The 21,990-nt window shown below is 42.5% G+C and overlaps 1 protein-coding gene across 1 annotated transcript; it reads left to right on the plus strand.

The window, feature by feature from the left end:
- The first annotated feature begins 1,167 nt into the window (after positions 1-1,167).
- LOC143160812 (BPI fold-containing family C protein-like) lies at positions 1,168-21,516 on the plus strand. The gene is made up of 16 exons (XM_076338988.1): positions 1,168-1,193; positions 6,111-6,237; positions 6,625-6,736; positions 6,863-6,991; positions 8,449-8,604; positions 9,407-9,470; positions 10,277-10,337; positions 11,281-11,372; positions 13,277-13,450; positions 14,165-14,218; positions 15,518-15,688; positions 16,239-16,306; positions 17,637-17,679; positions 18,535-18,598; positions 19,370-19,446; positions 21,475-21,516. The coding sequence occupies exons 2-16, from the start codon at positions 6,123-6,125 to the stop codon at positions 21,514-21,516; spliced, it is 1,422 nt and encodes a 473-aa protein (XP_076195103.1). The 5' UTR covers positions 1,168-1,193; positions 6,111-6,122.
- Positions 21,517-21,990: the final 474 nt, after the last annotated feature.

Genomic DNA, 21,990 nt, shown 5'->3' on the forward strand with positions numbered 1-21,990 from the left:
TGAGGTGGCTGCCCTTGAAGATTAGCCAGCTCTTCTGGGCCTCTGCTCTCCAGGGCAATTTCCCACAGATCCTGCCAAGCAGGTCCCTGAAATCTGCTCATCTGAAGTCTACGGCTGTAATTCTGTTCTTTTTCTTGCTCGCTCCTCCCAGGATCTGAAAGTCCACAGTCTCATGCTCACTGCAGCCAAGGCTGCCCTTGGCCTTTACATCATCCAGCAGTTCTTCCTTGTTTGTGAGTAGCTGCAGCTCTTTGAGGGTATCAATCTCCAAATAATTCTGTACCTCTCATATTTGTAAAATGGAGCTGGAAGCTTTCTTTTGTCTTATGTCAGTGTCACCAGACACATTCAACCAGGAGATATTAAAAGTGTATGGAAAGGAAAACTAGTCTACAAATGTCACACTACAGAGAAGTTCAGTTCTAACTTGGGACAGAAATGTGGCTTGCATTTGATTTTTAGCTGAATCAGATTATTTATCTAGCTGGCTGCTACAGTTTTTTACTAAAAAAAGCATCCTGAAACCAAACAGCAGTAAATCACAGCAGGGCTTCCAATTCATTGTATTCTGCAGTAGGTGAAGAGTGACTAGAAAAAGAATGGAAGAAGAAGAACTCAAAAAAAATGGAGATTTTTAAATAGTTTGGTGTCCCTCATTGATAACACTTCAGGCACTTTCTTCTGCATATTTGGGGAGAATTCATGAGATATAGGGGAAAAAGAAAACTAAAGCCCGGGTGCCCATCTCTTCTCTCTTCCAACGGGACACGTGCTCCAGGACGGTCCAACAAGTGCCATGGCTCGATGGGCCTTTTCAGACCAGAGCCATAGCTTAGCACAACACTGCCCCTTAAGCTCTAGTCCTCTGGCTGTTGTTCACAAACAAAGCAATTGTTTCTCCTAGGACTAAAGAGGATGCTCTATACGCCAACAGTTCCCCCATATCATCCTATACTTACCTACTGGTCAGGGTACCATTTTTGATCTGATGTTGTTTCCCGACTGACAGAACAACGGAAACGATGCCTGTCCCTCAGTGTGCCGCAGACTAGAGCGCACGGAGAAAAGGGAGAATTGGGGAGGCAGGGAAAGGGGACCGCTGGACCACTGAGCCAGAGGCAACGATTGGAATCATGGAAAGCCAAAATCATCTGCAGAGATGCAGCAACAAGTCTCCATTGATTGCCATACTGGTAAGATCATTGGGTTTCTTGTGCATTGGGTAAAAAGGATCGCAGTCTATATCCCCTTTAGCATATAGATCGAACCAAATGCTTGGTGGCTCAACAGAGAAAATTGAAAACAAACATTCCTTTTAGAGGCTTTTTGTAACACCTTGAAAGGTGAAAAGTTTGGATGTAGAAACTATTTATAGCAAATTTGAATGTGCTATCTGAATGTGTCTATAAGCAGATATCTGGCTTTTACTGCTATATTTGTAGAAGGAAATGATGCAACTGTTCTGGAAGCCTTAGTGTGTCTTTGTTAACTTTTGCTGAAAGTTTTATCTAAACTGGGTGGTACTCCATTAGAAGAACCATAAAATGTTAAAAGGATATGATGAGGATAAGCTGAGATAGTTTTCAGACAATTCAGTTGTTTGTAGATCTTGGAGATCTCTGTGGAGCGAAACAGTGGAGCTTTTCCTTGCTTTGAAGGAACTGCAGAACTTGTGCAAAAAATTTAAATGAGAGGTTTATGTAACTGAGGGTGTGATTTTTATTCATCCTCAGTTGCCAGAGATACAAATAATGAAATTATTATGCATGTGACTCCCTGTGGTGAATGTTAAATCTGTGTAAAGTATGAGTATTTGTTGACTGACTGACAAATGTCTCTACCCTTTTCTATTCATGGATTGCACAATGACGTGACTCAGATTGTCTAGCAAAGTGCTCCATGCCTGAGGGAATTTGCTTGGTTTACATGCAAGCTAACTGATTAAATCACCTCTTTGACAAGCCAAGTAGTACTGGTTAGCTGAAGTACTGGTTACCTGGATAAGAGAGCAGAAGAAATAGAAAATATTGACTGCAAGGACTTGATACTATATATTTGCATCATATATATATACACTGTAGTATATATAGACTATAATATAAATACTATATAATTTATGGTTTTCTGTATCCTGAGCAATTTCAGAACAGATGGGCCTAGACAGTTGTCTTCCATCTGTTCTTCCTAGCAATGGCACATTCATTTCTTTCTTTCACAATACAGACCTGGCTATGAGTATCAGTCCTGTGGAACTACTGGAATAGAGTCTCCACTGGGGTTTCCTCTCAGGTCCATCTGAAAAGTCAGTGCTGAAAAGGTATGCCACAAAGGCAGCATGTCACCCCGAGCTCAGCATCCCGGCACCTGAGCACCCCCACCCAACAGTTTACATTGCCCTCTGCTTAGTCCCTAAATTAAATTAGAGTGGTAGATTTAATCTGGGACACCCAAAATAGTTTGGGACATGATTACCAGAGAGACCACTCCCTGCGTGATGCCGCTGAAGATGGCAGCAATTGACTGTCTTCAAGCTCACAGCTCTTTTCTTTAAAAGACGGGGTCGTGGCTGCAGAGGGTTTTCCCCGCAGCATCCTCAGCCCTGTGGTCTGGTACAGCAAGAGTCTTCTCTTCAGCCTTTGGAGGAGAGGTATGGTAACAAGTACGTTGTGATTACTCTTTGTTGTGGAGTGGCTTTGTTGGGAAGAGATAGATGTAGCTAAATCTGGCTAAATTTTGAGATTTTAAAAGTGGTGAGAACTGCGCCTATGTCAAAGACACATTTCCTTCCAGTACTTTGTTTTTGTTCTACACATGAAGCGTGTTCCTTTTACCTCTCGATTTCTGTCAGTTAAAATTAAAAAGAAAATATTAGTCATACAAAAAGGCAAAGGTGTTCTGTGGGATTACCTCAAACTGTCTGTTACACAAAAATTAAGTCAATGTTAGGTCATAATTTTGCAGTTTGCTTAAATTGTGATCATGACTGAAAATATTTTAGAGGTTTGAGATATATTATTACCTCTGATAATGAAACAGCTAGTGAAAGATGCAGCAACATCAAAACAAATTTTCAGGTATTATGGGAGAGGCAGTTGTCTGTTTCTAGATGGTTTCATCCCAGCTCTGCAACAGCCCTGTGGTAACTGAAGAAATTTTTTACATAAACGTAATGCTAGAAAAGATGTATTTTCATGTATTTTCAGCTGTCCATAATGCAGTGTAGCAGTAGGGAATAAGGAAAACCATCATAATGTGACCTGTTTGCCATTCTTGCTGTGAACCTCAGACAACAGATAACTCCACAGAGGACTGTTCCCAGCTCTGGGGAAAAAACAAACCTGTTTTCTGATTTTGTCCAGTTTGGTTTTAAAATTCTCCATCAAGGTGGCTTCTCCCAGTCTCCCTGGGAGACCTTGTTGGCAGCAACAGCTTCTGACTTTCACACTACATGCAGCCTGTGGTTCATACAGCATAGCTGTAAACCATCTCAGTTTAAATCCAGTCACAGAAGCCCTTGGGATGGGCATTTGCTTCACTCATTCACTACCCCTGTGGTAAATCCTGTAGAGCCAGCAAGAACTACTGTGTGACATGCATGAGAAGGGAGGGAGAGCCAAGTGATCATCCACTGCATAGCCCACCGAGTACAGGGGAAATGGGGGGACATGATCATGGGTTAGCTAGCTAGTCACGATCAGTGGTGCCACCCATACATTTTCTTGATTGTTTCTGCTTGGTTTTTGGGGTTGGGGTGTTTTTTTGGGGGGTGGGCATGCACGCTGTTGGTTTTTTTCATGCCATCAAAGGGAGTGACAGGTCTTACTCTCAGTATTACAGAAAAGCTGCCATTAGCAGAATTTACTATCAGAAAGTAAATTGTCTCTGGTTATTGACAAGTTACTTGCTGGTATCTTCCAGAAGGTGGGTGTCTTTCAAAAGGCATCTGTGTCTTTAGGAGCAAGTTCTCTTTGTGAAGAATGACCACGAGGTGTGGGGACTCCCCCATTAATTGAAGGATCACCCCACAACCATACAGTGATTCGTCACCACTGGCACATAATATATATAACTGGTATAGGTTCAGCTTGCCTATGTTGGCCCACCTCAGAGGTAGACATTGAATCCTAGGAGGAAGATGAGCACTCCCCACAGGGCAATTTGTTTTAAGATAGATGGGATGTATCCCTCTCCACTATAAAGATGACTGTCTTAGATGAGACACCTAACTTTTGAACGGCTGTAATTAAATAAAACCAGTCCCACCCAAGTATATTGGGGAAGGACAACCTTCTGTGAATGATAACTTCTTTTTTTTTTGTCCTGGACATTAAGTCACTGTCCCAGGCTGTGAGTATCCCCTTAAAATTTTCTGAGAGGAGATGATAAAAGAGCAGAGTCCATTGCTGATGAGCCCAAACAAGTTAAGGGAAACAAGAGACTAGCAATAATATGTAAATTATTAGTAAAGGCATTTATCTTGCCTTTATTAATTTGTTCTTATAAAATGCTTTGAACACTGAAGTCCGTATCTGTGAATGGAGAACCAGGCTATAGCATGCTTTAGATGAGGCTGGAAATCTCAGATACATTTAAGTGAAGAAGTATAGGCACAAAAAAGTAGTGGGGAAAACATGATAAAATACCTGCACTGTGACTTTAAAGAGGTCCAAAACAGGCAGCCTGAGAAGCTAGGTCATGGCACTCAACCTTATTAAAAAATCAGTGGTGATGTGACCAAAATAACAGATAAAGTCGACTGATGGATTTGTTTCAAGCATTTTCCTTCTTCCCCACAAGACACTAGAAAGGATTCTTTGGACACCTGGATAACCCTATTACGGGCAATGTCCTGGTTTTGGCTGGGATAGAGTTAATTTTCTTCCTGGTAGCTGGTACAGTGCTGTGTTTTGGATATAGGATGAGAATAATGTTGATAACACACCGATGTTTTAGTTGTTGCTAGGTAGTGCTTACACTAGTCAAGGACTTTTCAGCTTCCCATGCTCCACCGACTGAGAAGGCTGGAGGTGCACAAGAAGCTGGGAGGGGGCACAGCCAGGACAGCTGACCCAAACTGGCCAAAGGGACATTCCATAACGTGTGACGTCATACTCAGCATATAAACTGGGGGAAAGCCGGCCGGGGGGCCACTGCTCGGGGACTGGCTGGGTGTCAGTCGGCGGGTGGTGAGCAATTGCATTGTGCACCACTTGCTTTGTATATTATTATTATTGTTGTTATTATTATTATTATTATCATTATTTTATTTCAATTATTAAACTGTTTTTATCTCAACCCACGAGTTTTCTCACTTTCACTCTTCCGATTCTCTCCTCCATCCCACCGCGGGGGGGAGCGGAGAGTGAGCGAGCGGCTGTGTGGTACTCAGTTGCCAACTGAGGTTAAACCACGACAGGCAAAAAGTTGTTTAATGGGAATGAAAAAAGCAAAAATAAACATCCATTGGACCATGAAGTTTGCAAGGAGAGTTTCTGGATAAAACCTAATGCATTTATTAATATGCAGACTAGGGGATACAAAAACATTGTCTGCTGGCACAAAATTATTTTCTTTTGTTGACTGTCAGGAGGGAACATAAGGGGCTTCTCAAAGCTGTGTCTAAGATCTTAATAAGTGGTTCCTAAAGTGGGGGTATCTATGTCTTTAACTAAATGAGCTGATCAGGTTTTCCAAAGTCCTAAGACCCAGTGACATCTGTTGAATGACCAGGAGGCACTGAGAGCTCCACATATTTTGGGAAAAAATAAGCTACTTATTTCACTAGCTAGAGGGGAAAAAAAAACCATCCTAAAAATTCAGTGCCACTTCCCTTTCAACAGTGTTTGTGCAGGTGGATGTGTCCCAAGCACTTTCTCCACTCCCTACGACAGTGAATAGGCTGACTTTTCTCCTCTACCCCAAGGAGCTCTATTTCTATAACAGTCGGTGCAGAACAGGTCCTCTCTTCCACGGTTGCTGGGCTTTCCACTTTCTCCATTCTGGAGGGAAAGCTGGTGTCAGAACAGCTCACTCCAGGGGGGGGAAAGGGAGTACAGCCACCACGTGACATAGCATGAACTTCTACTATCATTATAAATATTTATTAACAGGTCCTGTAAAAAATGAGGAAGATGGTGAAGATTTGCTGTTCTCTCCTCCTCTTAAGTTTGCTCAGTAGGCAACTCAACGCCAACCCTGGACTCAAAGTGAGGATCACCCAGAAGGGGTTGGAGTATGGTATGTGTGATGTTTTCAGGAGCTGCTGGTGGTATTGCATTGAATCCTGGTATGACAGACATAGGGAAGCAAGGGCAGTGGGAGGAAATGACCTGATCACAGGCTATAAAGAAAAGGAAGGTTTAAGAGCACCATATAGCAGATACAGTAAGCTGCTTGACAGCATTGTACATCATATCGACGTTCATTTGATTTCAGATATTGAATCAGTAAGTTCAACTCTTGCCATGACTAGGAGTGAGATCTGAAATAGCACCGCTGGGTCTCAAATGAGATACCCTCTTCTTTCTGACTCTGTGTCCATCCCATCTCCTAAGCCAAAAGCACATAACTATAAACTCCCAGGCAGTATCAAAGGCAAGTGAACTGATCACTATTTTCCTGTAGCCAAGGAGGTTGGGCTGGAAATCCTGAAGCAGAATATGGCGAAGGAGCATTTCCCTGATTTGAGTGGCTATGAGAAATTTGGGCTTGGTAATGTCAAATACAACATTTCAAGGTAAGTATTCTCTCCGGAGGCAATTTGTGTTTGACTGAAATTTGCATCTTGTTTTGTGTTCACCCTGACTCATGAAATACGAACTTTTCCTTTTCTTTTCTCTCCCTTATCTCCCTCATGCTCTAGAATACGCGTCACTGCTGTTGAATTCCCCAGTGCTTCCATCTCCCTCATACCTGGGAGTGGGATAAAACTGGTGATTGGAAATGCTTCTTTAACCATCGATACGAACTGGAACATAAGGACCTGGATGTTGTACGTACAGCCTCATGCGTCCTGGGATTTTTGTTGATGGAGAACATAAAGATAAAAATGCAAAGTTTAGTTTTTCTTGTGACCTCTTCATGGCAAAGGTGCTCTTTAACAGCTAGCAGCAGTAACCCAGGAGTACAGCGTGGTCCTTCTCAACAGGTCTGCTGGTGGGAGACAGCCCCTGCCCCCTCAGACATGAGCACTGATAAACAGCCCATGGCTGAGAAGCACCTCTGCGAATAGTAAAGGATTGATGCTCTAGCTGAATGCTGTCGTTGTCCAGCCTGCCAGCTAATGACACATTTAGAAAAATTGTAGTACAGTGGATCACAGTCCAGTATAATAAACCCTCCCAGTGCAGCTACACTGTTAGAAACCCTGTGCTATGCCTCCAAGAGATACGGTTCAAAAGCTGATGGAAAATGGACAAAAAAATGGCAATATCCTTAGAGCAGTCTCCACATCTTCCTAGTCCCAGGCTGTTTCAGAGGAAGGAAACCCCTCCTCCTCTTCCCCACAACTCACATTAGCTATATTGCTAAACTGACTGAATTATAGCAGTCTCTGATCTGCACTTCTGGGCTTCTGCTGGCAGGGACAGCAGAGCTGGCTGCTTGCAAGGGGAGGGGACCCGGGAGCTGGGGGTGATGGCATGGCAGGAGGGGCAGTGCCCTCACTGGCAAGTACCCAAGACAGGCAAGCAGAGCAGGTTAGTGGCAGTGACCAGGAACAGCCACCAGTCCAGATTGCCAGGCAAGTCCATAGTGAAGAGGCAGGTCTGAGGCAAAGCCAGGAAGTCAAGCCAGCAAAGCACCGTCAGGATTAACTAAGTACAAGGTCGCACATAGGTGTACCTACAACACAGCTCGAGCGAAGACCTGAGCTCCAATGCAGATCATAAACCAAGGTTAGAGACGCCCAAGAAGGCTTTTCACAGCTCTTTCTCACAACCAAGCTATGAACAACTTGATCCGAAATAACACAGCTTCACCATACTGGAGCTGGTCTTGAGCATGGGCTGCCAAACCCCTGGGAGGGGTGGGGAAGAGGGCACAGAGCCCATTGGGGCACTCCATGGGTTTGCATCGACCCTCCTCAGATGTCAATAGGTTAGATTCCAGTACAGGTCTCTTGCCCTATCTTCTATCAGGCATATCCCAGATCCCTCTGCTGTGGGCGCAGGTCTGGGAAGTGGAACAAAATACCTTACAGTAGTGAATTATCTACTTTCCCAAATCCATCATTTTCCAAAACTCCTAGCTGGAAATCTGTGTAGAATACTCGATTCTTTGCAGACATATTAGAATCTATTTTCTTTATGAGCAATGCAATAAAAAGTATTCAGATAAACAACTTCATATTCAGTGAACAGAAAAGAGTCTGTTTAAGAGTTAATGAGTCTTGAACATTCATTAAAAATAGGGTTTTTTCAGTTATTTATTTATTTTTACTTTATGCAGCAAAGACAGTGGAAGAAGCACAGTGTACATTTCAAAGGTGTTTGTTACTGCAATCTTTTCAACACCCCTGGATAATACAGGTCATACATCAATATCACTTACCAGCTGCCGGACAACTTCTGGTGATATAGACATCAAGTTGAATGGAAAAAGTGGGTAAGTGGAAGAGATCTGTATATACTCTGGGAGAAAATAACTGTCAATGAATGGCACAGAGACAACTTCATAAAATAGGGCACCCAGAATTGCTTTTAGGCATCTATAGGCACCACAGGTGAGAATCAGGGCCCCAATCCAGTGTTAAAATGGCCAAAATTAACATTTGTCCTTGTATTTGTGCACAATGTCACTTGAGTAGAGGATAAAGACAGCATCAAACAATCCCTTGTGCTTCTTCAGCACCCACTTCTTTCCAAATACTGCTCTAATCTTCAACTCTAGGTAGAAGTTACATGCTTGTACTATGCTTTAAATACTCCTAGTCACAGTGCTATCAAAACTGAAGAACCAGACTGCTGTCTGTTGTGCCTCTGGTTACAACCCCATGCAACATTATTTCATTGTTTTCTTGTACTTCTGTCACTGTCTGAACACCACTCTTGTCACCTGGTTTTGGGTTTGGTTTTGGGGGGGGGGGGGGTTGTCTGTTTTTACTTGTATTGGAAGTTCCTAGTGCAGAGACTACTTATTCTGTGTTTGTACATACATGATGGTGGTAATATGAAGAATTCCTTATTCATAAGGATTAATCTACCAGGCTAATTGCTGAGATGGCTAGTGGTGAAATTATCTCCTTTCAAATGGTGGCTCTCTGATAGTTGTTACATTTCAGAAAGCTCCCTTGTGTACTAGAACATCACACTCAGAGGCCATCAAATTCATGTTCTGCAGAGATATCTGATTTCCTGTTAATGACCCTAGTACTTGACCCATTAATGGCTTTCTTCCTTTCCTCTAGCTTCCTGCATAACTTCTTTATCAAGTATCTGAAGAAACCCATTCACAGGAGCTTGGTCACTAACGTAAGCCTTTCAAATTGTGTAGGGGAGGGTTTTAAGGAGTATGACTTTCACAGATCAGTGCTGTGAACTTGGCAAAGGAAGAACTAGAAAAATAATGTAGTCTTATTCTGGTCTGATCAGCACGGTCGCCATTTTGCCAGACAGAAATGCTTCCAGATAAAGTGCCAAGTTCATGGCCAAGATATTGGCCAGTCCACAGCTAGGTTCAAACAAGGCAGCAGTAGGGCTGGAAAATGTAGTTATTTTCCCATTCCAATGCAGAATAAGTCTCTGTCTGTGTACCTGCAGGGGTTTGAGGTGATTTTTATACTCAGCAGACAAAATATATATTGGGTGATGCATAGAGAAGTTGTAGTGCATCGCCTGATAGTATGACATATTTAAACTTCATCATATCAAAGAGGTGAGTAGTTCTGATGACAACCTGCCCAGGGCCTCTGAGAGGAGACAGAGCTTGAGATGGCTGTGATTCTGCGCCAGGACAGGGATCTCTCCTGTGAGACCAATGCGAGATCTCTGCCTCCTTCTTGCACTATTTAAGGCTGTGGTTTTGTCACCCCCATCAGGCTGTCTTTGGCAACTTCCCACTTTCTTGCCTAAAGGCAACTCTGACATAGGACATGCTTACATTGCACCAAGTAGAAACCTTGGGGAACCAGTTAGCTGGAAAAAAGCTAGTTTAGGTGTTTTGACAAACAAATGCTGCAATGTGTGTCACATAAGCAGACAGATTTGCTAGCACACAAGTAAGAGGTGCTTACAGGTCCACGCTAATCAAGCCATAACTTGAGTGTGCTTTTATACAGTCATGTCCCAACATCAGATCTGGGATCCAGTTGATAGATGAAGACCTCCAATCACTGAATGGTGAGTCACTAGTGATATCTTTTCCTTTTGCTTTCTCTGTGCTGTTCAGTGAAATTCTAGAGTTTCCTTAACAGCAGTTAGTCAGCAAAGCCCTCCGGGAGAGGTATCAGACCCCACATTCTGTCTGCTCCCTTGCTTACAGGACCACAGTTAAATAAAGGGAGTGGTACGTGGACAAGCAAAAGATATTTCTGAGAAGCCAAGGACTTGGGCACGATTCTCAACTTGTGAACGTGGCAGCATGTACCCTTGCTGTCAGAAATGCCACTTAGAGGCCACGTGGCACTGATGCGAAGGCAGTTTTCCCTTCCATCCCGTGCTCTGAGTCCTCCTGCACACATAGCGCTTTAGAAGCTGAAGCCTGCTCCCCTAGCCTGCCTGGAAATTTAAGTCTTACTTGCCGATTTTTCAGACTTGCCAAAGGCAAAATAAAAAAGCTCCTTTGTAAAAAACCTTCTCACTTTAACCATTTTGGGTTAAAGTGAGATTTGCAAGAGTTTAAGGCACCTAAAGTGTTGGGCAGATACCATGTGCAAAACACAAGTACCTAATCAGATCAGGCACCCACCTTTTCTGGGAAAGTATTTGCAAGTTAGAGGCACTTTGGATGCTCTCAGAACTGCTTGACAAGAAATCCCAACACCTCCTTATGCCCTGAAGCACTGGCATGGACATTTCCTTTTTTTGATTAGACCAAATTTACTTTTCCACAATGAGAAAACATCAGACAAACTAAAAAAGGTGCTTTAAAGAAGGTGCCAGTAGAAACATCGAGCCTTAAGTCAGAAAGCATGTTAGGAGGTCCCTGGTTGTGTTTTTCCCTACCCTTTGGAATAATGCATGTCATTCTCCTTCAGGAACTGACTTAGTTTTAAGTGTACATAAAATTCTTTCTGTGCTTTTTGTAATATTGGGTATTTTGCTTTATCTACCACCTTTACAGTCCTAATGCCGATTGATGATTTGGCCAAAGTAGACTACTCCTTAAATAGCTTGCCAGCAGTATTCCAACCATTCATTGACCTGGACTTAAAGGTAATTGCCTGTAGTGCTATTAGCCAAGATTGCTGTGGTTTTTATTATTGTATGATCCACTTTCTAAGATGAACATGATTGCTGTTCTGAACATTAGGACTCAGTATGAGAAGACAGACATTTCAAAGCACTATCGCATCTGTTATTGTAATCATTTTTTAACAATCCTCTTGTAAAATGAGTTATTTAAAAGCCACATCTTTTTTTTAATTACTGTTGAGTTGGTTATAGCAAACAGAGAGCAGTAAAAGTTGACTAAGCAAGTTAGAAGAAAAAAGAGAAAGGGAAAGGAGAGAAAGGGAAAGGTATTCAACTTCATCCTTCTCTCATGGTTGATTTAATACCTGGGACTTCTTTGTTCAGTCAGTCAGGGGAAGATTTCTACACATTGCACTAACTAGATGCATCTGCAGTCAGATGAGAGAGGAAAAGAAAGAGCAAGACTATAGGAGCAAGAATTAAGTCTCTGGCACCTTGAATGGGAAGACAGATGAGCCTTGAAAAAGCATGGGAGCCCAAGGAGTGCTGCTGAGTTTGAAGGCCTGAAAGTTTCTTTCAAATAAAGGAAAAAATCTCCTTATGTATTGAAACTAAAATCAGACTAGTTCCTAATTCTAAAATGACTTGATTGTCATTCTGTGTAAGGTGATTTGGTTGAAGGTAGTAATCATCATCATAGTATCTAAGATCCTTCATTAAGTTTAAGATGCCTTGCGCTAGGTGCTCTACAAAGGGAGACTGCAAAGACAGTCTTGTCACAAAGATCTTATAAACTAAGTAAAAACAAGACACAACAAGGAAATAAGAGAGGCAGGAACACAAAGGAACAATAAGCTAGTGTCAGCCGGTATGGTAAACACTGGTCTCGGCACACCAGCTCTACAGCTGCTGTCAAGCTCTTCTGGGTATTGTGGAAACTAGATTTTAAGCAGGGACTTGAGGTAGACTAAAGAGGTAATTTACGTCATGGCTGTTTACAAGAGCTACGCTCCCACATAAGATGCAACATGGGGGAAAAATACAAAGCGAGTGACTGTTAAATCCAGCAAGTGAGGATTGAATGGGGAGGTCATCAGCAAAGTGACTCAGCACTTTGTAAGCGTTTTGATAGTCCTTAAAGGGCAACACAAAATTTAGAGATAGACGGGGAGGAGTCGAGAAAATAAAGACACAGAGAATACATTTGAGATGAAACATAAAGGGGAAACTAATAAAAGGGATAAAAAAAATCTTAACCTCTGAGTACCTTCCTCACTTTAAATCAGTTTTATCTTTTTGTTTAATCTGGGTGCATTTGGAAGTATTAGATCTACAAGCCTTGGCTAATACCACGGGTAGTGCAAAAGACAACATAAGTGTTTTTAGGATTGTCTAACAAAACTTTCCTTTCTCTCATAGGCATTCTTTTGTCTGAACAAGTTACCAACTTGCTTCTGGGTAGAATAAGGTGCTGATTTTGACCTAGAAATACCTCTGATTTTGGAAATCCATTTTGTAATTGAGACCATTGAATAGCTCTAGGCAGCAGTTCTCAGATTTAAATTCCTGGAGATGGGGAAAGGAGAAAGTAAGGCTTTTCAATAAGGACCCTTAGTCATACTCTTCATGCAGTATGTAGACCCTTAATTTAGAGGCTTTGTTTTCTGAGGTGGTAGGCTGTCTTCAGTAGGTGATCAGCATCTCAAAAGATAGATCTCAGGTGTCATCTGTGAAGGTGTCCAATCTCTGGAACTTGTCTTCACGACCTGCTTGAAAGCACCAAGGCCTCAAAGTGTACTACAAAGCCTATGTACTGATTTGTGAATAGCCTGAGCAAGGGAAAGGAAAGTAGCGTTAATTGTCTGCAGTCATGTTAATGTCATGCTTTGACTCTGATTTTTTTTACCTCTGCCAATACCTTTCAGGGGATAGTCTATCCAGCTGGAAACTGTTCTGGCCCTCCCTATGTGTCAGCTCCCTTCACTATCCCAGACCAAAGTGACTCCATGCTCTACCTTGCCTTCTCTGAGTATTTCTTTCAGACCTCCTCATTTGCTTACTACACTGCAGGGGCCTTCAACATCACCATTGCGGAGGAGGTGAGTAGGACACAGAGGAATGGGATCAGAGTGGCTCAGGTCATCCAGGATGGGGTTTTGACCTGTCAGTTGTCAGTATGTGGCCGTATAAAGCTGCTAATTGGCCTGCAAAGCCCTGAGACAGTAGATCATAAATACTAGGGTATTGTCATGCATTTTTATTTATGTTCCATATAGATGCCTCAGGCCACAGCCAGGGGTGCCAAGTTCCACTGAGCAAGGTACCAAATACTGGCAACTTTGCTACAAAACAGAAGGTTTTTGTAGACCTGAGGCATAGACTTTTCTGACACGGACAAAGGATTTACTCTGGGGAATTTAGCAGCCTCAGTGGCTGTTTTCTGAGGGGTCTTCACGGACTGAAAGTACTACAGGGGCCATGGAAGCAAAGCATATGTCAAAGTACAGTAGCTGTGGCTTGGAGGCTAGCAGACGTGGCTAGCCTGTCTCCAGGAGGTTCAGTAAGTCCCAAAACCTACAGACTGCAGCCCAAACTATAATGATATTAACCATTTGCTTTCCCAGGAAGCATTTTGGCATATATTATTGGGAATTAGCTTTAAGTATACTTAGTCCCTTAAGAATATTTCTGAGAACAAAAGGTACAGAATCAAAAATTCATTGAAATTGCAGTAATAATGCATTTAAACAAAAGCCGACCATGAAAGTCAAATCTGGTAAACTCTTTTATCTTTTTTTTTCTTTTTTCTCCAGACTTGCAGCTATTTTAACATAAGCACGGAGATATTTGGCAGTATCATCCCTGAGGTGAGTATCATTACTTCCACAAACTCTTAGGAAACCAGCCGGTGTGGCTGTCGGACACCTCACTACTGGTGTATCCCAAAGGCTTGTAGGGCCAGCAGGGCTCCTGCGCTAGAGAAGCAGGCACATGTATGCCTCGTAACAGCAGAGCAGATGGGCCTTGTCACCTCCCACCCCCACAATGAGTTGCATGACTTGCGCTGTTACCAAACTTGGCCCATAATCTTGCACATCAGTCTTTAGGCACTGTGCCAAAGCCACAGCTGTTCCCACCTAAAACCAACTCTAGGCAGGAAAAAGTTTCCAGTCATGAGTCCTGCTTTGAGAGACTTCTGGGAGTGCCTCAGATCAGAAATAACACCTTTCTCCTGCCCAAACCTGCATAATTGTCTTTGCTTCACTACTAGCCTGTGACTGACTAGCAGAAAGGAATCCAGTAAAGACCTGGGAAGGTACTACAGCAGCCATGTGTGGGAAACCAAGCTAACAGATAGGCAGAAAACATTACATCTATGGAACAGACATGGCAGATGCACAGGGTTTCCATTTATTTTAGGTGGAGGAGATGAATATAACAGGACAGAGAATATAAGCATGCATGGCTTCCAGCAGCCTTCTCAGACAGAATGAGAAACCAAAAATGAGCTTAAGAGACCCTAGGCCATGAATGCTGAGGTTGGGTGAAATTGGACTCGTGGTTCAAAGAACTTCACATCCTTGTTTGCTTCCCAGATGATATTAAGTTCCTCCCTCAGAAATCTAAGAATGCTCCAAGGGCAGTCATCATGGCCTTCTCTGTAAAATGCCATAAGCATTGACGCTAATATTCCACCCCCTCGGTTCTAAGTAATGAACTTGGTGAGCCTTCTCGCTCTTCAGGCGATGGACAGAGTGAGGCTCCTCTGAGGACAGTCCAGAGCAGAAACCTGTCTCACGAGAAGGGTGAATCTCAAAGTGAACGACTCCTGAGTTCTTTTATTGTGTGACTTAAACATCATGTTCATGTTCCATTCCTTTCACAAAAAAGTATTTAATTTCTCTCAGAGTGATATAGAAGAAATGGTATTCCTAGAGTGGAAGGAACTTTCCACTGCATTCCTGATGTGGCCAATACTGTTAATTTACCACCACAGAAAACTACTTCCTGCTTGCTTGAAAGAATCTTATGTTAGCAGCTGTCCTTAACCTCGTCTTAAGGAACTACTTCAAAATGATTGCTTCAAGAATGAGAGAATGCAGTATTCTGATCTGTTCTACAAGAAAAGCGTTATTCTGTCTTTTTTCTGTCTTGGAACTTTACAGGTAGCCAAATATTCAGTTACACCCTACCCAGTGATGTTGAAGCTAACGGCTACTGAAATACCTATCATCAGCTTAGAGCAGGATTCCTTCACGGTAGAGATCCAGGGCTCCATGGAGGTGTTCGCTGTTCTGCCAGACTCAACCCCCCAGTCGTTGTTCACAATGAACATAGTAAGTACAACGAACAAGGTGACGTTTAACTCAGGGTTAAATAAGTTTGTTCATTCCTTCTGTTAAAACTCTGTACAAGAAACAAAGTGCCAGATTTCTAGTACTTAAACATGCAAACTCCCCTTAGTCACAGGTGGTGCCTATGTGGCCTCACTTAAACTATAGGACATGTCTATGATGAAGAACATTTTCCTACAGATGGACAAAAATCCGAACATATAGCAACTCTGATTAACCAAAGTTTTGTTCTCTGGAATGACAGTTCTGCAGGCATGAGTCATGCCTCTTGGCAACTTGTTCATTTAACTGAAAATGTCTTTAATTAGTGGAATCTCATTACCCACATTTCAGCTCTTGTCAGTGCCATTCAGATAAGCAGACATTTACTGTGTGCAGCCTTGCATGGGCCATAGGCTAGGGAGAAAGTTGCATCTACATGAAACAGCTTCCGTACATAACTAGGAAGATGGTATTTCTGTATTTGTGACTAATTCACAGCAAGGGTCCTGGGTTTTTTTGTCTGATAACCCATGGTTTCTTTCTTCTGCAGGCAGCCAACACCAGCATTGCCCTGAATATATTTGACCAGAAACTGATGGGCTCACTATGTTTGAACAGGTAATTTGACCTGGGATGGAAAGGATTTCCAGCCATTTGGAAGTGTTAGCAATCCCAACATTAGCAGTTTAGGCACATGATCAGATAACCATAATTTAATGAATGTGTTTCCCTGGTGAGTTCAGCTGCATTAGATTCTCTGATTCTCTGTGTGGCTGTACTTGTACAGTCTAGAGGAGTCAGGAAGCTTCTCTGTGACAAGTGCCACGGTCCCCAAGGGACTGCCCACCAGCTGTGGATTGCTGCAGGGCAGTGGTCTCATTGGAATTCTCTGTTCCTGACATCTACTCTCCCCTCTGAGCTAGATAAATGAAGCGTGCAGGGCAGTTATGATGACCATGAATCACTTGGAGGGCTTCCCTCATCCCTTTCCAGCTGGCAAGATGCAACTGCTTTCTAGCCCACCTGTGCCACTAGAAAAGTGCAGAGGGGTCCAGGACACGGTAAAGAATCTGGACCACTGCAGTTCTCCTACGCTGATATTCTTATAGCAGAGATTGTCCAGCTGAGGCACTGCAACTCCCAAGGGTCAGAAAGCTGGAGACCAGAGGCTTGGGCATTTAGACATCTAACATGTCACATTTTATAGAGAGAAGCTCTGTATACGAGGACCTCTCAGCTGGGAATTGGGACCCTGATTTCACAAAAATCCCTTGGGAAGACAGTTATAGGGTTGGGAATATGCAGAGTTTGTCAGGGCACAGAGACGTTAGGAATTTAAGGAGGAGAGTGCTGATAGCATTTTTTGCAGCAACATTCAGAGAAAAAAATCTAGAGTGTGCTGAGAGCTGGGATGCTGGTTCTGTGGAAACTCAGAAATCATGTTTTGAATACATGTTTGGGTACTTGAATATGTACTGAATAAGTGTTTGAATTTGGAAACAGAGACATTAGCAACACAGCCCTCAGCAGCAGTACCATACAATGAACAGAATTTTTCTTCCTACTCCAGTAAGGCTCACATCAAAGCATTATGTAGATGTACCAAAATCCTTGCAAAATATCTGAGAGCCTGCAAGTCCTTGATGCTAGCCCTGGTAAAGTCAATTGTCAGTAGGATTTTCAAAATACAGCACAGAGGGAGAAGCGCACTCACATTGCTGGCTACAACCCTTCTAGCATACTCTTTTGCATGCGTGTTCAGCAATGCCCTAAGAAAACCACCTCTTTCTCTATGAGGCAGTATGCATTGTGTAAAATATATTGCTTCCAAAATCACTTTACAGATGTTTCTTAAGGCCTGGAGCTCTACAGCAGTGACTGCACATGACTAGAATAATGTGTGTTTATCCTTTCTAGTGACTCAGCTTGTTTCACTTCTTTCCCTCAGGCTCCAGTTCTCCCTAGCCCACTCCAATGTTGGCTTTTTCGAGGTAAGCAAATAGTTTAAGCACATAGGAAATGCAAACCAGGAATATCAGTGATATCACGGCTAAAGAGTAAGCAGCTAAATTTTATTTGTATTTCTAAATCATTTGGCTTCAGTCCTGGGTGGCTCTTTTCCTGTCTTCTGGCAGCCACCTATCTGCTGTGGACTTAAAAGTGTATTCTTTGGGGCAAGTTAATGCTCTGAAAATGAGATATTCTGTAGTTCCCCTGACCGGTGTATCATATTTCATCAGTAAGCAGGAGAGATCTCTCGAATCATAACGGTGAAATGCACAGTGGTAATCTGAACTGTAGCAGCAGATGGAGCAGTGTGCTGTCTAAGCGATCACACGCACGACTGAGGCAGAGGCACTCCATGTGGTGCACTGGCGCTCATCACAGATGCTCAGAATTACAGCAAGGAATGGGAGCCAAAATACTAGTCTCAGATGCCTGAAATAGTGCAGTTGTGGGCTTACAGGGGAAAACCCTGCCTCCGCAGAGAGTCGTTTAATTCTGAGTGCAATCAATCAGTTCCAAGTAGCTGAGGAGAAAGGATGAAAACTGCTCTGGTCCTGCTTTCCTATTGGTGATAAATTACCTCACAAATAAAGGAAATAGACTGTTTTAAATGAAAATGTTGTCCAAGCATGATGAAAGCCATTTGCATTTTGCATCTCACTTCCTTTGCATCGTTCCAAAGACTTAAGATCCAAAGTTCACCTGAGCTTATGACTCTTTTGGGCCAAATGAGAGCTGAAAGTTGAACATGAGCCTACTGACTCCATCCAGGATTAGGGCATGACAGTTCTACCGCTATCAGGAAGAGATGTCTAACTCAATTTTCTTGTCTGTGGCAGATCTCGCTTCTCGAGAACATCCTGTCTTACATTTTACAGACTGAAGTAATTCCATCAGCTAACGGTAAGGCTGTATTTCACAGCATCAGCTAAAAGCTTCCAGCAGAGTGGGTGATTCTAGGAACTTCTACTGACTTTCTGCTTAAGTTTCCAGTTCCCACCAACTTGAGTGGAAAATGACCAGCAGCCAGTAAAGGGGGAGATTGATCTGTAGGGGTGTAAGTGTGCCCTCTCACTGGCACCATTCTGCAAAGAGGGCAAAAAGGGCTTGGAAACTCATAATTCATCTGCCTTCACCTCGCTCAAGGTGGCCCTGATGCATCAGTGAGAAGCATGTCTCTCTAGCCTGCATACCTGCCTGAGGCCACTCTGTGTGAAATGTATTCCTCTTTATCAGACCAGCACAGGGCTTTTGCCTCTCATAAATCCTATTTAAGGCCCTGGAGGGAGACATAGCTTTGTGCCAGCCCTCTGTACCAGGATGAACTTCACTTTCCTTAATTAATGGAGACAAATGGGAAGGGGTTCTAATGATGCTAGAGCTGTGTTAACAATCCCTCAGGTCACTAGGGACAAATCACTGACTATGTAATGTGTTGAACATGAAATGCCTTGGTTTGGCTGCAACACTCCGCCAACAGAAAAGCATCTGTAATTCTTTTTCCCCATTGGTGAATGAGCATCCTATCTACCTCCCAGGGTTGCTTGTGAAGACTAAGAGGTTAATTGTTGTAAACAACCTAGAAATCTCGGGATAAACAGGGTTGTTGAAGGGCAGGTATTTATTGTCTTTCCAATGCATGCCTAAATAATTGTGTTTTTCTCTTTTTTTAAGCTAAACTGTCAAAAGGATTCCCTCTTCCCAATCTGGCCAATGTCACCTTGACGAGACCTCACATTACAATTGTACAGGTGAGATTTTGACACTCCTATGAAAGGTTATCCCTTATGAAAGGTTATCCCTTATGAAAGGTTATCCCTCTTTTTTTCTTTTGTTTTCCTTTTTTTTTTTTTTTGGCTAGGCATTTATTCACCTTCTGTTTGTACAAGCAACTTGCTGGATTTGAGCTAGTTAGGCAGTAAAAAGCCCTGGGTTTAAAATGAGATCTGCAATAATGGTAAAATCCTATTAGAAACAAATTTCTCTCTCTTTGAGAGGAGAAGTTAGAACTGAACACATAACCACGGAGTGATCAAATGCACAGCTTGCTCAGCCTTGCAAGTTGCAATTCAGTGTGAAAACAGGTTTACCTTTAACATTTTGTTCAAGTTTGGCCAATCAAATCAAATTAGAGTTACCGCTATCCACATAGTCCTGATGAATTTAACAGGAATTGTTGAAATACGAGAGGGAAGTGAATTCGATTTTGTGCACCTAGGATGACTGGATTTTGTTAATAATTGGTGATAATGACTGAGACTAGTAGTCAAAAGTAGTTAGTGAGCTCCCAGAAAATATTCTTTGCCCTCTGGTTATTCTTCTGCAAATCTAGCCCTTAGTTTGAACATACAGAATGTTGCTAGACAATCAATCAGTACAAGGGCATTGCTGACAAACGAACTCCCAGAAAATGGGTAAGCCTGTTACATTTCTCCACTTGTTTACCAACTTCTCAGTTATTTTCAGCTTTGCAGAGACAGTCTCAAATCCTTGTTTGTGGTTAAGCACAAAGCACAACTAAGGAAAGGAAAAAGAAAGGAAAGGAAAGGAAAGGAAAGGAAAGGAAAGGAAAGGAAAGGAAAGGAAAGGAAAGGAAAGGAAAGGAAAGGAAAGGAAAGGAAAGGAAAGGAAAGGAAAGGAAAGAGGAAAGGAAAGAGGAAAGGAAAAAGGAAAGGAAAAAGGAAAGGAAAAAGGAAAGGAAAAAAGGAAAGGAAAAAGGAAAGGAAAGGAAAGGAAAGGAAAGGAAAGGAAAGGAAAGGAAAGGAAAGGAAAGGAAAGGAAAGGAAAGGAAAGGAAAGGAAAGGAAAGGAAAGGAAAGGAAAGGAAAGGAAAGGAAAGAGGAAAGGAAAAGGAAAGGAAAGAGGAAAGGAAAAAGGAAAGGAAAAAGGAAAGGAAAAAGGAAAAGGAAGGAAAAAGGAAGGGAAAAAGGAAAGGAAAAAGGAAAGGAAAAATGCAAAGGTTGTTTTTAATTTTTCTTTGCATCCCACATACCTGACAGCAGCCAGCTATGCAGTCCCTACAAAATATAATTGCTTGGAGACTGCTTTTCAGTGGCACTAGTTGCCAACAGTCTTATAGGCTAATATGAACGAAGGATTTTAGTGGTTCTGTGGGGCCCGTTCCCCACCTCACTTTGTCTAACCAGTCTCCTCATCAGGAACTAGGAATGAGAGAGGACACAGGAGAATTGCTATGCCCTATCAACGTGAATGGGATTCCTATTTAAAAGCTAGTTCTATAGTCTCCACTTCCAGTCCCAGTCTATTGGCTGTGGTCAATAGGAAGAAAGACAATTCTTCCCACTTTTCATAGATAACCATATTAAGACTGTGATGGGCTGCTCTCTGCAGGTTCATTGCTCTGTATGGACTGACAATGGGGGAAGCTATAAGGACAAGTTTAGATTAGACGGCTATTTCTTAAGTGGCTCAAACTAGGTAAAAAATAATCCCACCTTGTGATGATTGCCTAGTTGCCTCAAGGCTTAGATGAACTTTCCTGGGTAGGCTGTATGATCTTCAGACGTCCCTTCTGTTGCTAGCATGGTGCAAAGGGATAGCACCAGTGAAGGATGAGGCTCTTTTGCAAAGTTCAAAGGACAGGGTTTAATAAAACTTGTTACTTCCCAGGCTCAGCTGTTCTCAGTAGATTTTCTGACCTTAAACACCAGGATCGAGTTGAAATTTAAAAAAAACCAAAAACCAAACAACAAAACCAAACAAAATAACACCTTCATTTTGTAATTCATAGCACTTCAGTGACTGTTCTTCTCCCCACAGGGATACATGTTGATTTCTACTGATGTCCACTACAAACACTAAAGGAGAAGAGAGACCATTTGTTAAGCATGAACTTCAAATCAATAATGTGACTCTGAAGGCTAAACACTGTCCAGTTCTGCTGAAATGTGTAACTTGAGCTCTGACGAGGGCACTGTCATCCTGGCTGGGGGCGAAGGGGGGATGCAGGGAGGCAAAGAAAGCTGATGGAATGGTTAGGCTGTACAACGGTGGTAACGAGCAGACCCAGAGGAGAACATGTGACACATGCTTGACATTATTTATTTTGGAGTTTAACTCATGCAAAAATGTTTTTAAGATTAATGCCTCTCTTGAAATACAGTCTTGTCTATACACTTCCAGAAAGGTGCTGCTGTCTCTCAAGAGAAGGAAAAGTACATTGTCAGAATGCTGCTAGGGCAGATGTGCCTGCTAATCTGTTTCTACTGTAACGATCTTAAATACCTTCCTTCTGAACACGATGCATTAAGTGAGCCTTCTCCAGAACCACGTCAG

This window comes from Aptenodytes patagonicus, chromosome 1, assembly GCF_965638725.1.
Source record: "Aptenodytes patagonicus chromosome 1, bAptPat1.pri.cur, whole genome shotgun sequence".
Lineage (NCBI taxonomy): Eukaryota > Metazoa > Chordata > Aves > Sphenisciformes > Spheniscidae > Aptenodytes > Aptenodytes patagonicus.

What these genes read in the sequence shown, in the direction of transcription:
- LOC143160812 (XM_076338988.1), top strand. Translation starts at nt 6,123, where the DNA reads ATGAGGAAGATGGTGAAGATTTGCTGTTCTCTCCTCCTCTTAAGTTTG. An exon ending in ACATCACCATTGCGGAGGAG is followed by an intron (nt 13,451 to 14,164) that starts GTGAGTAGGACA and finishes TTTTTTCTCCAG; the next exon opens with ACTTGCAGCTATTTTAACAT. An exon ending in CTCACATTACAATTGTACAG is followed by an intron (nt 19,447 to 21,474) that starts GTGAGATTTTGA and finishes TTCTCCCCACAG; the next exon opens with GGATACATGTTGATTTCTAC.